Here is a 17,264-nt window from a genome sequence, read left to right on the forward strand (position 1 = left end):
TAACTCATAGGATAAGTTTCTGATTACGAGGTAGATCATAGGCACAGTGATTAAGTTTTTGAAAAATGTCATGTGGATAATGAGGAAATTAAACTTTTTATAGGGATTTTAATGAAACTGAAAATAATAACCCAGGAGGCTTACTGGTTGTCATAACTTCAAGGTCAAGGGTTGGGATCCCCATACCAGCCAGCTGCCAAAAGAAAAAAAAAAAAAAAAACCAACAAGAAAAAAGAAATCATGTAAGTTCTAAATAAGAAAGGAAGAAAGAAATCATATAATTAAATAAAAGAAAATAAGCAAACCACGATCATTCCAGACATTTCCAAGGTGTGCTTGAAGAACTGTAGATATTTTTGTTTAAATGAATAGATTAAGTTTGAGGCCAAAACTAAAATGTTCTTAGTAACTGAGGGAATTTTAGAGGCAGAGTGGGGAAAGAGAAAAAGAGATCTGAAATCAAGAAAAATGTAAGCCTAAAGGTTTTGGAGAGAAAACAGAGAAGGGTAGTGACAAATGAAGAAATTTACATTTTTCTCTGAGGTGTAATGCTAAGATGACAAAGCTTCCAATGTATTTGGAACTAGGTTAATTACTGGGGGTATATGTCTAGGTCTTGAACCTGGCCTTGGTGTGAACAGTGCAAGGTATCCAGTCAAATTCTGGTTATACATCAAATGCCTACTAAATGAGAGCTGTCTCAGAGAGCTGTTCCCCACCTCACACCCAAAGTCTTCAGCCAACTCTGCGCCATCATCTCGGTTCAGCAGTGCAGCTTTCAACCCACCACTCTCTTCCCCATCACTACCCTGTCTCCTTCCTAAATTTTCACTATCACACTCCTTACCCAAGAGTTTTCAGAGGCCACAAACTTCCTGTGAATTCTTGCAGGAATTTCTCATATTGCAAAGTAAAATGAAATCAATTAACTAGGTTTTGGGTCAGAAAACAGCATGTGCAGACATAGAAGAAGAGGAAAAATATCAGGGGAACAGGGGAACATTCCCTACATTTAACTTTCCCTTTTACCATTATCAGTGGATTTTTTTGGTCTTTAGCTAAAAGAAAAAAAAAATGGTACAAATTAATGGGTAATATCATTTTATTTATTTGGGTCACCATTAAAATCAGACTTCCATAAAGTGGGGTCAACTTTCCTCTAATCAACATTGACTGGGCTCTTATGTGGCCTGAGCAGGAGCCACCCGAAATCTGAAGATGAACATCCCATGAATTCTGCTCTCAAAAGAAAAAAAACAAAAAAAAAAAATCTGTAGGCATTTGTTTTGTGCTAGCACATAGAAAGCCTCTGTGAACATTTTTGTAATGACTTCATTAGTGGTTCTCAACACTTCGTTAGGATCCAGAGTTTTCACATGTGCAACATACTCCAATCATAATATCTCATAACATGCAGTGGTTCTCATTGGTTGGAAAAATGGTGGTTACTTCTAGTGGGAAAGACTTCCAAAGGGGACGTCAGAACCTCCATAAAGCTTTCTCCTTCTTTCTAAAACACTGATTCGGGTAGGTCCCTTACAAATGCATTTCTTTCTTCCCTTTCTGAGGATGAAAGGTAGAATATGATAAGTACTCCAACTGCAGTATAAATAAGAAAGCTATGCTTACATAACCAAGAGACAGGCTTCTTGGAGAAGATGGCATTTTAATTTAGTCTTGGAAGGTAGGTAAGATTTTAATGAGCAGAACGGAGGAAGTGGTCCAAGAAAAGCATTGTATCAAAGGAAAGAGCAAAGATAAAGTAGCGAGATGGGAAAATGTAAGGCATGGCTAGACTTCAGGTTGTGAGAAAAGACTAACTTGACGTTCCAGAATGCACCCATGATCTTGTCCACCGGCTTTCCCAGGAGTAGAGGGCAAATGCTCCAGGGCAGAGCAGTGTGACCCTCAATGTAGATATCTTAAGGGACATCATTACCAAGGTACCCACTGCTGTTTCCATAGTACAGCCTGCCACGGTGAAGCTGGCTGACATTCGGATCTGTAGCCGGCTTGTCCTGACCATGAACCGATGAAGTTTTCTGCTCCTCTCTTCCGTGTCCTGCTGATTCATTTCAATGCACAAAAGTGTTCTACTTAAACATACCTTATGTTAACTTTTAAAAAATAAAGTGGCCAGATAATGCTGATGTGCTGCCAGAGTTGAAAATTACTGAGTTATGCTAATTCAACAAAGGAATGAGTGAGTGAGTGAATAACGCCCAAGCACACACTCACTGTTCACACTGTTACGTAAGCTCTTTTAGGGTTAAGTGACTTTGGTGAATACCACCTCTTAGAAGTTTATAATTCTGATCTTTTAAATGTACCGTTCTAAAAATTGCATAACTCCTGTTCTACTGTATTGATAATGTAAGTAGACATTAGTCAAAGAGGTTAAATTGGAAACAAGAAAAATAAAGTGAATGTATAATATATAATTTAGGAGTATATAATATATAGCTTAGGAGTTATAACGTAAAGTGCGTTATGTTTTACATGAAGGGTTTTGATTGATTAAAAAGATAAAAAAGGAATGACAAATACGTTAGAACATATTTTATAAACACAACCTTTTAAAGTAACTCAATACAAAGTAACATGAACATGTTTTTGGTCTTTTCAAAAAAATGTATTTTTATCTTCTTTAAGCAGCACATGTAGAAAAGTGAGGAACACTATGGGGTAATAGGGATTGCTGGAAAATAAGAAAAAAATTTGCCCAGAATGCTAGTAGAGATGTGTGAGATGAAACGGCAGAGAAATATCACAGAGTAACACAGGTCTTTGGGAGTCACTGCTACATAACTGGTTCGGGTGTGATGTTTCGGCTAACAATCATATTTATTTTTCCAGAGCAGCTTGTTCTCCAGCAGTCCTAATGGTGACTTGAAACTATTCACTAAGGAAGTCTCTCTAAGTGCACATAGGGTCGGTTTGCTCTCCCTTCTTCTCAGCGTCTAATGTAGAGAATTTTAGGAACAGATGCGAGAAACTGTTGCTTCCCCTTCCCGGACTGACTTCCACAGTTTCTCTTGTGTTCTACAGTGATGGAGACAAAGATTAAATTTAATGGTGTGCCAGGTCTTTAGCTGTTATATTGTAAGTAGCACAAATATTTGAAGAATTTTTTTTTTAGTATTCAAAACCGTTGTCCAATCAAATAACCAAGAAGCCATCTGTATCCTTGATAAACAAGTCAAGTTTCAACCTGTGCCTTTCATCATATTCCTGACATAAATGAAAATATCAACCAATCCTCATTTTTGAAATGTACTCAATTTTCAGTTGCAAACATGCATTGACTATGGACACAGAGTTTGACAAAAATCAATGAATACATTCTGTGAGAATTCAGATTTCCCTATAATCAAAAATGTTCCTCTTGCTGTGCAGTTTCCCTCTGAAATATTGTCTTTGAAACTATTAAACACACTGAAACACCTCAAAGAATTTAAAATTATGTATTCAATTTGTAACATATGATTCAGTTACATGGTTTTAAATCATTCAAATTAAAAGAAAAATCTCCAATATTTTTCCTGTAAAGTGGTGAATAAATACTTGATAAATATTCATTGAATTATATTATTTTAAATAAAGTCAATTTAACAATCACACTTTATTTATAATTTCTCTCCTGAAATAGCTACAAAAGCTGTTTGTCTTATTGACGAGCTCATGCTGTGAACTATTAGCTACTCTGGTTTTGTTCCCATGTGCTTGTGACCGTGCGCCCCTGCCCATTCAGACAAGTAGGCACAGGTGTTGTCACCAGTACCAGGAAACGAACACACACATACTTAGTTTTCAAATTCAGAAGCCACATCCATGTATGGGACAATGTTTATAGGAAAATACTGAACCAATACTTAATCAGTGAATACTATCTCCAGGAGAGGTCTAGGTTTCTCATCCCCTGGACATGGATCCAGGTTTTCCCCAAGAGAAGCAAGGAGCATGACGGTGGCATTTAGATTATACGAGGGAAAAGTTTAACTCCTCTCTGTTCTAGTAGCAACTTTTTCACATCCTATGGAACCAAAAGGACGAAGGCAGAGAGAAAAGAGTTGGAAGATTCAAGACAATTGGACAGAGTCCTTGGACAGAGACCTACTGTCTGGGTTCTGTCAACCATGTCACATTTTGGGTTATTTCCAAGAGGGGAAAGTGGGAAAGAATTCTGAGAAAAATTCAGGGATCTAATTCAGGAGTTAGAAAAGACCTTTGTCATGTTCCCTTATCTGGAATTCTGAGAGATGGTAGCAAGGTGGGTGTTCTCAGTGTGTAAGGAACAGAGTAGAGGTGGCCGAATGGAATGTCAAGGCAAGAGTGAACCTGAAGGAGCCCCCACATTTCCCCGTCAACTCCAGTGAGTCAGGTGGTGTGATAAGCAGCCTGTTCTCTGGCCCTGAGAAGTGTAATGAGAAAAGGGGAAGGAGAGGGGGCAAGCAAGCTGGGAAAGCAGAGGGCTGGTGACCTGTGGTGGTAGAAGCAAGGGGTCAGGTGTCAGAGGCAGAAGATGTGGATGAGGTAGGAGATGCTCAGTTTCCCTGGATTCAGGTTTCAGGACAATCCTCCAAGATTCAAGCCATTCCCCAAAGTCTAAAGCCCCTCTGCTTGGCCCTCCCCTAGAGGAGTGTTACTGTTGCTAATTGCACATTTTTTGTTGCTAATTGCACATTTGTGGAATTAAAATTGCACATTTGTGGAATTAAAATTAAAAGCATGCTCAGCAGAGAGGAGTTTCTCCTTTGAATGACCTTCCGCTAGTGGCACTGGAGAGCACTGAATATTTCTAAGTGTTTTTCAGTGAATATGTTGGAATTTAACCAATGAGAACAGACTAAAAGAGACCACCTGAGCATGTGTAAGACTGTTACGTAACTGGGAACCACCCGCTTAGTTAAATATTCATTAGATAGTATGAATACGTATTAGATAGTGAAACTATAAAATTTGAATCTTGGTAGGAGATGGGGCGGCTGCTCGCTCTCTCTAGAGCCAGCTGGCACTTCGCCTGAGGTATATACTTCTTTCTTTTTGTGTCAAACTTGCCTTTAGCAGGTTGCTGTTCACTCTGGGGCCAGCCTGCTCTTTGTCTGTAAATGTGTAATTCTTACTTTTGTATTGAATTTCCTGCGGTTGGTTGCTTGCTTTCCTGGGGCCAATCCACACTTCGCTGGGTGAGGTGTGTATACTTTACTTCTGTGTTAAACTTATTTTTGATTGGTAGCTGCTCACTCTCTTGAGCCACCCTACACTCTGTGCTAAACTTTAAGTCTGTATTTCTTACTTTTGTATTAAACTTGGTGCAGGCCCTGCTCAGTCTCTGGAGCTAGGCCGCACTTTCTCTGTGAAGCCCATACTTCTTATCCGTTACATTAAACCTGTCTTCACTCTGTACTGCAACTCTGCTCTTGAGTTCTTAACTGTGGTGGAGCCAAGAACCTGCTAGGGGGTGGGGTGGGTTGAGGCTGGCTACTGGGCCTCCCCAGGCCCTCTCCTCTGATAACAATGATGACCAGAAGCAGATGGGAGAATGGATGTCTGGGAAGATGAAAGAAAGGCCAGCAAGGACCTGATACTAATCCTGAATCCATAACACCACATTAGTCCTTGACAACTGCAATGCCATCTAAAGAAGGAGGAAAGGGAGGCCAAATGCCCTAGCTTGGACAGGCTTACCCCAATTCAGTTAGAACACTTGAGTGATAACCTCATGCTTTCTCCAAATAGGTAACAAGGAAACTTCAGCTAGCAACCATGCTTGGTCATAAAAAAATAATGGAAGTTACATTATTTATGCACCTGATTTGTGGTCTAAGAAAGTGTTATGTGTTATGTACATACTACTTGAAAGTCTTAAACTAAATACTTAGAGTTTTTTAAACATCTGCACAGCATTTGGATACATTTTTTTCTGTATCCTCTTTTCTGTCAAGAGGCAAAAATTCCCTGCTGAAACACAGAAACAACAACTACTTGTATCATTATGGATAGGTCCCAAGAAACATGGGGTTGGGTAGAAAGCAATTCATAAAATAATATATATGGCATGATTTCATTTACACCAAGTTTTAAAACAGGCAAAAGTAAATCATGTATTGTTCAAGGTTATACAAAGTGAGGTAACAGTTATAAAAAAAGAAAAGAGGAAAAGAAATGATTTTCACAAAATTCAGAATAGTGGTTAGCTGATGGGAGGGAGAGAGGGAAAGAAACAAATAGAGAAGGGCACAGAGAGAACTTCAAAGGCACGGCAATATCATGTGTATCATACTCTTTAGCATAGAAGGCAGGTTTTCTACCACTCTCCACCCCTCCCTGCTTCTCTCTCTTTCACTCTTTCAACATATAATTGTTTGAACTACTACTGTGTGCCACTCACTGCTCTAGGAGATTGGGATACATCTGTGATCAAAATAAACATCTTTATTCTAATGAACCTTATTTTTAAGGTGGTGAAGCAAAAAATAAAAATTAGGCACAATAAGTCAGCTACTTATAGGCTAGACAGTGATAAATGTCATGGGATAATACCTGGGGAGGGGATCAGAACGGCAAGGGCGGATTGTGGGTGGAATGTAAATTTCTTTTGCCAGGGGAAGCCTACTTGATAAGGTGACAACTGAAGCTAGACTTAAAAGAAGAGAGGGAGGCAGCCAAGTAGTGTTTGGGGGAAAAGAATTTCTGACAGAGAGATGCCTGTACAGAACTCTACAAGCAGGAAATACCTGATGTGTCAAAAGAAACAAACCAAAAGACCAGTGAGGAGTTTGGTGTGGCTGGAGGAGAGCAAGCAAGGGAGGGGAGAGAAATAGGAATTGAATTGGTGCGATCAAGTGGATGGGGAGGTTGTGATCACACAGGGCCTTGTAGGCAGTAGGATGGTGCATCTGGCTCCTATAGGCTCCTGAGACCTGATAAATTTATAATTATATAAATTTAGAATTAGGGCCGACCCCGTGGCTTACTCGGGAGAGTGCGGTGCTGGGAGCACAGCAGCGCTCCGGCCGTGGGTTCGGATCCTCTATAGGGATGGCCGGTGCGCTCACTGGCTGAGCGCAGGAGGGTTGCGATCCCCTTACCGGTCACACACACACACACAAAAAAGAATTAAATAAATTATACTAAAAACAAAAGTAATAAATATTCAAAATTCATCATTATCTAATTATTTTTTCAGATTTTACTATTACCTATGTCTTGTAGTTAATCATGTCTGCAATATCTGTTTGATGGAAATATTATATGATGTGCCCATCTTCTTGCCAGGTCCACGTGCAGAGACATCAGACTGATAGTTTAAAACTGGCCATGGGGGAGTATTTCACCATATTATCAAACATCATGAATCAAAGCTTGATTCATTGTTTTACTGTTGTCTAAAGTGATGGAGATAATGTTAAAAATAGAGGTTAAATTTAATGGTGTGTCGTGTCTTTAGCTGTTACATTGTAAATAGCAAAAATATTTGAAGAACTTTTTTTTAGTATTCAAAACTGTTGTCCAATCAAATAACCAAGAAGCCATCTATATCCCTGATAAAGAAGTCGAGTTTCGACCTGTGCCTTCCATACTTTCATCATACTTCTGACATAAATGAAAATATCAATCAATGTTCACTTCTGAACTGTACTCATTTTTCAGTTGCAAACATGGGTTGACTATGGACACAGAGTTTGACAAAAATCAATGAATACATTCTGTGAGAATCAATTAGGTGTATGGAATTTACAGTAAAGATTATTGCACATTGTATTATTATTTATAAATTATGTGCAATGCATCCTTTATATCAGTAAAATATAGTAATAAACCTGTGTATATATGTATATGTGGATTTGTAAATATATACACACAAACACACATAAACACACACACACTCACACACTTTGTTTTTTGAGCCAGTTGTTACACTTTACCAGCATACTTGCTTGTAGGCCCCTGTAATGACTGTCCATTCTATGGAGGTACACTGTATTATTTACCTGTAAATAGTACATATATGTTTCATATAGTCTTTTGTGCTATGCTGTATTTCATAATGTTAAAAAATACCCTAAAAACTAAACAACTTAATTTGCTTAAAGCCAGACTGCTTGTGTTCAAATCTTGGTTCTACACTTTTTACCTATAGTTCTAAATTATTATTACTGAATTTTAGAAATGTACAACGAGAACTTTATATGGATCTAAAATTTACCATCAGTTCTCAACAAAATATTTCATAGAGCATAGTGCCAGAAAATGTATTAGAAAGGGAGCAATTCTGATGAAGAAGGGTTTCCCTTCAGGTTTATGACGAACATGTTCTAGGTGATGGGTTGATGTTTGGGGTTCACTGTTGTTTATTTCAATAAGATTGTTAAGAGGGTATTTAAATTAAAACTCTCTTAGAGGACAGTGTGTTTTGGTCAACTGGATTGTCTAGATTCACTAAAGATAAATATTTCAACTCAATTTTTTCAAACTTTCTTGAAAGAGACAGGATGATAGAGTAGGACGTGCTAGAGAGTTGCTGGAAAACCCTTGGTTGAAGAATCAGACAGCTTTGACCTAGTGCTTAGCAGCTATGTGATCCTCAATTTCCATATGTATAAAATAAGGATAATAATTTCTACTTCTGAAGGTTGTTGTAGGAGGGAATGGGGTAATACATGTAAAATGCCTGGTACATAGGAGGGGGTTGAGATATCTTGTTTCCCTCTCTTTTTCCTTCCATTGTTGAAAATCTAATGTGTTTATTTATTTTCCCTTCTGAATAAGTATACTATCCCAACAAAGTGGAGTTCATGTATTCATTCATTAGTTCATTCAAAACTTCATTCAGTAAATAATTTTAAAGCAGCTACAATGTGCCAGTGACATGCTAGTTCTGACAAAATAATGATAATAAGGTAGATATTGTCCCTGTTCTCAAAGAGCTTATAGTCTAGTGATTTCTATTTTTTAGTGCTCCAGGGTCACTATCTGGGGTATAATTTGTTCATATACAGGGGTGATTTTAGTCACTTTTACGGATGTCAGTTAGATGGGTTTGACAATATTTTAGTACTGTCATCTGTATTGTTATACACACATTATCAAGTGACAATTACAGAATATTGCAAAGACCCCCTGAAATGGCCAGGATTACCTACACGATTGCAGGGCCCAGTGCAAAATAAAAATCAGGCCCCTTGCTTAAAAATTATTAACTTTCAAGATGATGACAGTAGAGCATTCGGCTGAGCACAGGGCCATTCTGAGTGTGGCGGCCATTGGGACTACACAAAGTGCACACCCATGAGATTGCCCTGGTAATGACTGTATAGAGTAGCCAGTGCCTGTGAAATTCTATTTCCTTTCAACTCAGATTTATGTGGCTGATAAAATGTGAGTTACAGAGGCAGAAGGAGGCATTATCGGCATTTCTTTTATTTTCTAATAGCAGAGGTAGAGGAATAACGTGAAACCGTTCCATTTGTTTAATTAACTATTTAATTAAACAAATATTTACCAAGTGCCTATCATTTGCCCAGCACTGTGCTAGGAGCTGTGGATACACTGAAAGACAAAGTAGATCATATTCTGACTGCTGTGGATTGTAGATTTTGATGAAGAAAACACACTAAAAAGAAAAAAGAATACATACATACCATTGATTGAAGACTAGTGATACAACTTTGACATGACTAAACTAGGCTCTCATAGGGAAAAACAGGAGAGAGGACTTAACTTTGCTTTTAGTGGTCAAGCAAGGCCTCTTTGGTGGGCTGCACAGCATGGGGTTTTAGGACACAGTTTGGAGAAAAGAAATAAATCCTGCCTCCTTCACCTACTAGTTGTTGGACCTTGGGCGACTCATATAACTGTCCTCTGACTTGGTTTATCTGTGCAATAGTAATAATAACAGTATATACTTCATAAAATTCATGTGAAAATTAAATTAAATGAGTGATTAATGCTGTGTTTTTCAATTTAAAAACAAAAAAACAGATCTGACAGCCAAGAAGGATCAGACGTGCAAAGGCCCTGGAGTATTCTAAGAAAATTACAAAAGGTCACTACATAGGAAATATAGTGCACAAGGAACACAGGTCAGAGTGCACAGAGAGCGTGAGAGGACGCAGGGGCCAGATCTGGAATTCGAAAGCTAATTTTCCACATGAAAAATAATGATTATTCTGATGCTGACTTGCATACCTCCTAAACTAAATGGACTAAGTAATCTGAACAAGCAACTATGTCAGCAATAACTATTGCTAGCTTCCTATATGATTTCACTAGTGGCTGATTACAAATGATTTTTGCCAATTCATGAGTGAAACTCTTAGCCAATGAAGTAACTTAGTAAAATAGAAAAAAACCCCATCCAAATCTCTGGCAATAAGTAAGTGGCACTTTCTTAATATAACAAAAAAGCCATGTGCAAAGCCTAAAACAGAGGCTCAAGGAGCCCTTCCACAAAGGCACAGGAGGTTATTGTACAACAAAGCTTTGTCATCATTTTATTGTCCCATCCTTCATATTCACTTTGCCACCCGCTACTGACACACACACCTGCAGCCCATGTGGCATGAACAAAGCAGAATCTCTTTTAATCTAACAAATAAGCCAAATTCATTTCTCATGAATAATCAAAGGGTAGCCAAATTCCAAATACCACGACCAAGGGTTTGAGTATTTTATAAAAGAAGAAATCTGGGGGAAAAAATCCAAAACACTAGAGAAGTTAAGTTAGAGAGACGATAGTAAGGCTTCATAAACTATACCTTGGGCAGCTAACTCCTTCCACCTCTCTTTGTTCTGCTGGATGATGTCCACCAGGTTGTTTTTGAAGCTCTTCAAGTCCACTGCTGCAAGGGAGTAGTCTGGGGAATAGGACCCGTCACTCACGCAGCCTTTCGTATTTGATCGTCTCAGTGACTCAGCAACGTGTAACCCCACGATGGTGGTTGAGCTACAGTAACAACCAAAGAAACCAAAAATACAAAGTCAGGATATGAGATGGGGAGCAAAGTCTGAAAAGCGTTACAAAGCCAACCAGAGAAGCAAGATGGCAGGTGCTCGGGAGCAATTTCGCGCACGTGGCATCTGCCCACCTCCCTTCTCTTCCTCTCCACATGGAGAGGGCCAGGGACTCTCCTTGGTACACTTCTTAGTACACTCCTTAGTATTTGGGTATTTTTTTTTTTTTTTTTTTTGGTAGGGGACTGCTGTTCTCTATTTCAAAAGCAGATGTAATATAATAGGAAATCACTAGGTGGCGACATTGCCTAATAATTCTTATAAGCATTCCTTGCATAGATATGAAAAATAACAAGGATAATCATTACACGAAAGGTTATGAAACATCAAAAAGATAAAAAATAATGCAGAAAAGAAAATATCATACCTGCTTGCTGCATAGGAAGAAGTTTCGGTTTTTGAAGCTTCCTCTATAAGAGGAATAACAATTTTCTCTGTCGAGTCTGTCAGAAGAGAAAATGTAGGCTCTACTATGAAATCAATGAAACCTACAAAAGCAAAAATAAATAAATAAATAAATAAATAAATTCAAGTGTTATATTATTCTCAATTCTAAAATCAGTAATAATAGAGTCTCTAACTCTATTGGGATAGCGGGTTATCAACTACAATATTGGTACTACTTACCCTTTGACATTCTTTTAATCCAATAGTAATATATGTAGAGACAATTTGAATGCCTATAAAATAATCTTTCAAGTAGTAGAAGTGATAGAATTTAAGCTTCCTAACTCAAGCATATTCGCTTTCCTATTTAATATTCAGCCTTGTACACTATTGCTAAATATAAATTCAGATCTAATGAGAGTGAATATATTTTCCTCTCTTAACGAGAAGGATCATTACCCTTTCTGAAATGTTTTCACTCATCTGTTGAATTTATTACTGCCCAATAAGAAATAATATATAAGATCCAAAGAAACTAAACTATTGAAGTTTTTTCTCAGGCCACAGGAAGGCAACCATTTTTTTTTTTTTTTTTTAAATATCAGAGCTTTCTGCCAGTGTATTAATATTTCAAATTGTTGTTTATTATTCTCTGGATATAAAGTGTAAGTTGGCAGCATGTGGGCGTGCTCTGTCAAATCAGCAAAGAGAACAGTAACATCTCTGAGAGACAGCATTAATCCCACCACACTGAGCTGTCAGGATTGAATGAAGACTTTTACATTTGAAGTACACATCAAGATAGCAAATGACACACAGAGAGAATGGGGTATTGTCCTCTGGGAGCATTTACCACCCAGTGTTTAGGTAGAGAAGGAGACAACCTCTTCAAACTCTGTGAACACTTAAATACCTGAGGACTCAGGAGAGTTATGATGCTTGAAACCAAGTGTGCGTTACACACCTGGGAGCAATGAACTACCATCTGAATATACGAAAATAATTGGAGGGAGGCTTTTTAAGTGAAAGTGTTCTGGGAAATAGCCACATTTGAAGATTATCCATCATATGCTCAGATAAAAGTAATTCACATTTCAAGTAACTGGATTACTCATAGCATGTATTAAGGCAAATTTTTAATTCAAAAAAACCTCAATAATTTTGCGTTTTAATTGATGCCTTCAAGTTAATTGGCCACCCAGGGTACTATTTCAAGTTCTGTCTATGATTTAAATGCTTGAGGTAGGTAGACTGTAAAATGAGGCATCACCTTTACTAACATGGCAGATATTTATATTAGGGCAATTAGCCTCAGAAGCCTTGATCCTTAGCTTGCCAGATGAGGTCCTTAGTCTGCCACATTCACACTAACACAGGTGATAGGCTATTGGAACTTGAAAGAGAGGGGAGAAAGCAGCTTTCTGCAAGCTGACTGCCCCGCAGCTTTGTGGTAGGTGGTACCAGTTCACAACTACAGAAGTAAGGTTGCAGTCTTTATGTTTATTGATCATATCATTCAGTAATGAAGATGCTGGCCCAGGGAATAACTATTATAAATATCTGAACCAAGCAGCATAGCATTAATATGTTTTCAAAATGGACTGTCCTTGAAGTCCCCAACACAAATACAGATGATAAAAATGAATGTGGTTGGGAATAGCATCGTTTTGGAAATTTCCTGTTGTTGGCTCATCTATTCATATCTTGAGAATTTTTTTCTCAAAGCATATGACCTACTATATTAAGCATGCTGTGGAATCTTAATGATAACAGAACAGGTACATCAATATTTTCACTGAATTGTCCTACATCTAGAGGATTAAATTACCAAAAACAAAAATCAGCCACAAAACAGCGAAAAATACACTCTCTTGTACAAGAAGAAAGTCCTCTACATATTTTGTACAAGGACTGCAACCAAAATAACAATTACAATTACTAATGCTGCTTTATTGAATTCCTTTTGTGAAAATATTTCAATAATTCTTATCACTCAGCACCATATAGGTCAGTTGAAAGATCAAACCGACCCTTCCATGGGGTGAGGTTTTCATGGAAGTTACCCCTTTGAATAGCATGGTGTATATATTTGAAAACTGACAAGTACACACCCACTTTCCATGACCCCCAATCTTCAGTATTACCTATTTGTGACTGGGCCACCATGGTTGACTTCCGATCACAAAGCGGGGAAAATGGAAGCCCTAATTCAGCTTCTTTATCTCCCTGGGGAAAGAAAAGCACATTAATACAGACTTGGGTTGGAGAAGCTAAGATAATGAGCAGCCTCGATACAAAGCCTAAGAAGGCGGCATCTTTCATTTCTTAATTGGCATTACATTTTTTTATATAAAACCAAAAGCTGTAGTCCAAATCTGTATAATTTTCTTGGATGTTCTCCTTTTGGGGACCTTTTGCAGGGGGAAAAAGCATAAACATTTTCAGCATTTGAAGTCTTTGTTTTAGTATTAGAAATCCTTGATTGTAAGGAGACAAACAAATTTCTTAGGAATTTTCTAAAGTCACTATAAGATAGTCATCTCAGTGTGTTATCTGGCATTTAATTAACAATCCAGCTCATCAATTTTCTGCTTTTTTTTTTTTTCATGCCAAGTACATCAGAAGATCTTCGGTATCAAGATTTTGTGATTGGACTGGTTTTTTTTTAATCTTTTGATTTTTTATTAGCATATTCATTTACAAATCATAATTTTTCTTTATACTCCTTACCTGACCAACCATTTCCTCAAACTCCCTCCCTCGCCCCATCTCTAGTATCTTTTTGAAATGGAGTGTATGAGAATTTTGAAACATCTTCCTACTCATTAACCAAGTTTTATTAAATTTCCTACAAGTAATGAAGAATATCTTCAGCATTGTTACATTCTGTATGCATAATTTTATTATAATGCGTTCTCAGAGAAAATTAAAATGTCAGTGATTTTTTATTATTTGATCTTATCTGAAGTAGCTTAATTGAGCACATATGTTAAAGAATTCCATTTATGTTTGGGTTTAACATCATGAGAAGTGATTAGATTTTCATCTCCTAAAATAAAGGTGGTTGCTCTGGGCAAACCTTTATTATTACAGGTTTATAAACATGGGTTCTTTCCTTTGCATTCAAGGAGATGTGCTTGTCAAAGAAAGAGGAGAGAGGATACTGTTCACTTCAGTTGTCTGGCCATTTGAAAGAATGCTTTGGGCTCTCTTTTCTCCTAATTTATTGGTTTTATACCTTCATGAGGTACACTAGTCTGAATAAAGCCACAATTTAGGACACAACACCCCTCTGGGAAGGACTTCACAGTTTCCTTTCACTGTCTCCTCTAGCATCTCTTTATCCTAATCTTTACAAAATCATGCCAATATGTGGCTTTCAAGTTTTTTGAGAATGTTTTCTGATGAATTCCCTCTAAGCCATGCCTCTGATTATGAGGATTATAGGCGGAAAGTCTGAAATCAGAATTGTTCAGAATAATCTAGATATGGTCACCAAAGAAGTGGGCAAAATAGCTACAAACAGGAACATTTTACTGTGTCATGAGCTAGAGAAAATAGGGAATAAGAAGTATTGTGACCTCTGCCAGCAACTCTCCTAATCCCCCTAGACAATAATAACATCAATTCCATTCAGAATTAATATTCATACCCATCTTAAGGAACAGATGGAAGGAAACTATTAATATCATTGGTCTTGGAGTCAGAAGATACAGTTAGCTGAATCACTGCTGTTACTTCAGACATATCACAACCTTTGCTGAAACAGATTCTCTTCATCTGTTACTCAATTTTGTGATCTCAATTTACTCAATTTAGGAATAAGGTATAATAGATACAATAGAATCTACCTAATAAGATTATCCTGAGGTAATCTAAGATGATTTGTGTTAAGTCTAAGTACAGTGCCTAACATTTAGTAAATAGTCATTAATTTAGCTAAGAAGAGTCATAATTCATAATAGCAATAACATGCAGCTGTGTAAGTAAATGTCTGTATGAGGTCTAATGCATATCTTGATTGGTTTTAAACCACAGGAAAAAGAACTGGTACTTAATTTAGCATGTAATGGAGAGGAGTTGGATTTTTTTCCCTTCTTTTTCCTGTGAAGAAATTGACATGACAGGAATTCTACTTTTGAAAGATTAATTTGTCAGCAGTATGGGGATGGCCTGGGGTGATTCTTGGGCTTCCAGCCTGAATGAAAAGGAGCCTATTGGTGCCACTAATGGAAATATGATGATCTGGATGAGTGACAGATTTGAAGACTGTTATGGATTTGATTTTTAACACATTGAGAATAAGGTGCAAAAATGATACCATTAATAGTTTCTTATTGAACAATAATAATATTGTTAATAGTTTATGTTAAAATATAAATAAATAATACTACTATTGTTAAAATAAAAGAAAGCTACTGATAGACTTCATGTGAAATGTGATATTAGAGATACTTATTTGATATATGCAGATGCAGTTGCATTTTATTTATTTGTTCATTTATTGAATGGTTTTATTTATTAAATGCAGTTAAACTGCATTTAACTGGTTTTATTCATTAAGATGTTTTTGCTATGTGGTATGTTAAGGACACGAATTTAATATGTGCATTTTTATGTTGAAAAAGCTCTTGGTTAACCCACAAATGATAATTTAGACCTGAAAAGGCATTGGGATTATTTGCCTTCCATGAGCTCAATTTTACAGAATGTTGGATGGCAGCATTTTATATAGGACTTAGGCATTTGACAGATATATGTGGGGTTGACCTTCCTACAGACAGAGTGAGAGATATTAGGTTTTATTTGCTCCTTGAACCCCACAATTAATTTAGAATATTAAATTTCCACTGCAAAAGCACATTGAATGCTAAAGTACATTAATTTCTTTATAAATATTTCAAAGTGTTATTTATTCTTTAGGGTGAATAAAGACCAGGAGTGCAAGATTAGCAGGGGCCCTGTAGCTAGACTGTGAAGCAACTAAGTACCCAACAGGACAAGGGAGGGTACCACTAAGGGTACCATAAAGATATATAAAGGGAAAGTTAGAATCTCTGAGTATATATTTGACCAACTTAACAATTTTCCTTATTCTACCCCTGGATAGGGAATACTTACTTTCCATCAAGATAAATCAGTGATCAAAGCAATAGGCGTTGTGTAAGAAAACAAGGTTATGCTTTTTTTGGAGGTTGTGCTTTCATTGAAGGGTGCTGCCTTCTGGGGGCCAAAAATACACTTTTAAAAATCAAAATCTTAATGTACACATTCTGGTGTTTAAATTGATTTGTACAAGTGGTTCGAGCAAACACTAAACTAATTAACTAGTGCCACTCAGTGATGCTGAGTGTTCAGCATTGTGTTCGTGGCAAAGAGCCGGCAGGTGAGGAGGCGGAAGTGGCCCATCAGAGTGGCCCCAGAGCTTCCAAGGCAGCCCGATGTGCTCAGGCCTAACAGCTTACACCTGTCTTAGCAATCCCCTTGGAGACGGTTGAGGTTTCTTTTTTGAAAGGCCATGACAAAGACCTTGTAATTGTTTTTAAGCTTTCCTGACAGTGTAAAATGCTCTGTCAGCTATCAACAAAGATGAAAAATCCAGTAACTTAATAGCACTTTTTTTTTTCATTTCTTTGAAGCCACAACAGTTTCTGCAATTTTAAAGAAATGAATAAGAAAACAGAGGGTGAAGTACAGAGATCTTGAGAAATCTCTTTCATTGAAACCTAAGTTTTAGTCACAGAAGCAAGCAACATCAAGGCAAGAAGCCCCTGACCACAGGTTTAGGGGCCACTATAAGGCTGTGGGTAGAATCTAAGGGGCCACCAATCCTATAGGAGAATTTAATTGGGGGAGGAGGA

The 17,264-nt window shown here is 37.4% G+C and overlaps 1 protein-coding gene across 3 annotated transcripts in view; it reads right to left on the minus strand.

Moving 5' to 3' along the window:
- The window catches only part of PDE1A (phosphodiesterase 1A), a 262,628-nt gene that overhangs the window by 20,101 nt on the left and 225,263 nt on the right, over window positions 1–17,264 (minus strand). The window contains exons 11-14 of one of the 3 annotated variants that reach the window (XM_063080014.1): window positions 13,548–13,629; window positions 11,384–11,504; window positions 10,761–10,948; window positions 147–193 (exon numbers count right to left, since the gene is read on the minus strand). In XM_063080014.1, coding sequence (XP_062936084.1) covers window positions 165–193; window positions 10,761–10,948; window positions 11,384–11,504; window positions 13,548–13,629 — 420 coding nt within the window. In that variant the 3' untranslated portion in view covers window positions 147–164. Of the gene's footprint in view, window positions 1–146; window positions 194–2,726; window positions 3,043–10,760; window positions 10,949–11,383; window positions 11,505–13,547; window positions 13,630–17,264 lie in introns of those variants that run through there. The other 2 variants (XM_063080000.1, XM_063080008.1) reach the window with 2 other exon arrangements.

Source organism: Cynocephalus volans, chromosome 1, assembly GCF_027409185.1.
Source record: "Cynocephalus volans isolate mCynVol1 chromosome 1, mCynVol1.pri, whole genome shotgun sequence".
Taxonomy (NCBI): Eukaryota; Metazoa; Chordata; class Mammalia; order Dermoptera; family Cynocephalidae; genus Cynocephalus; species Cynocephalus volans.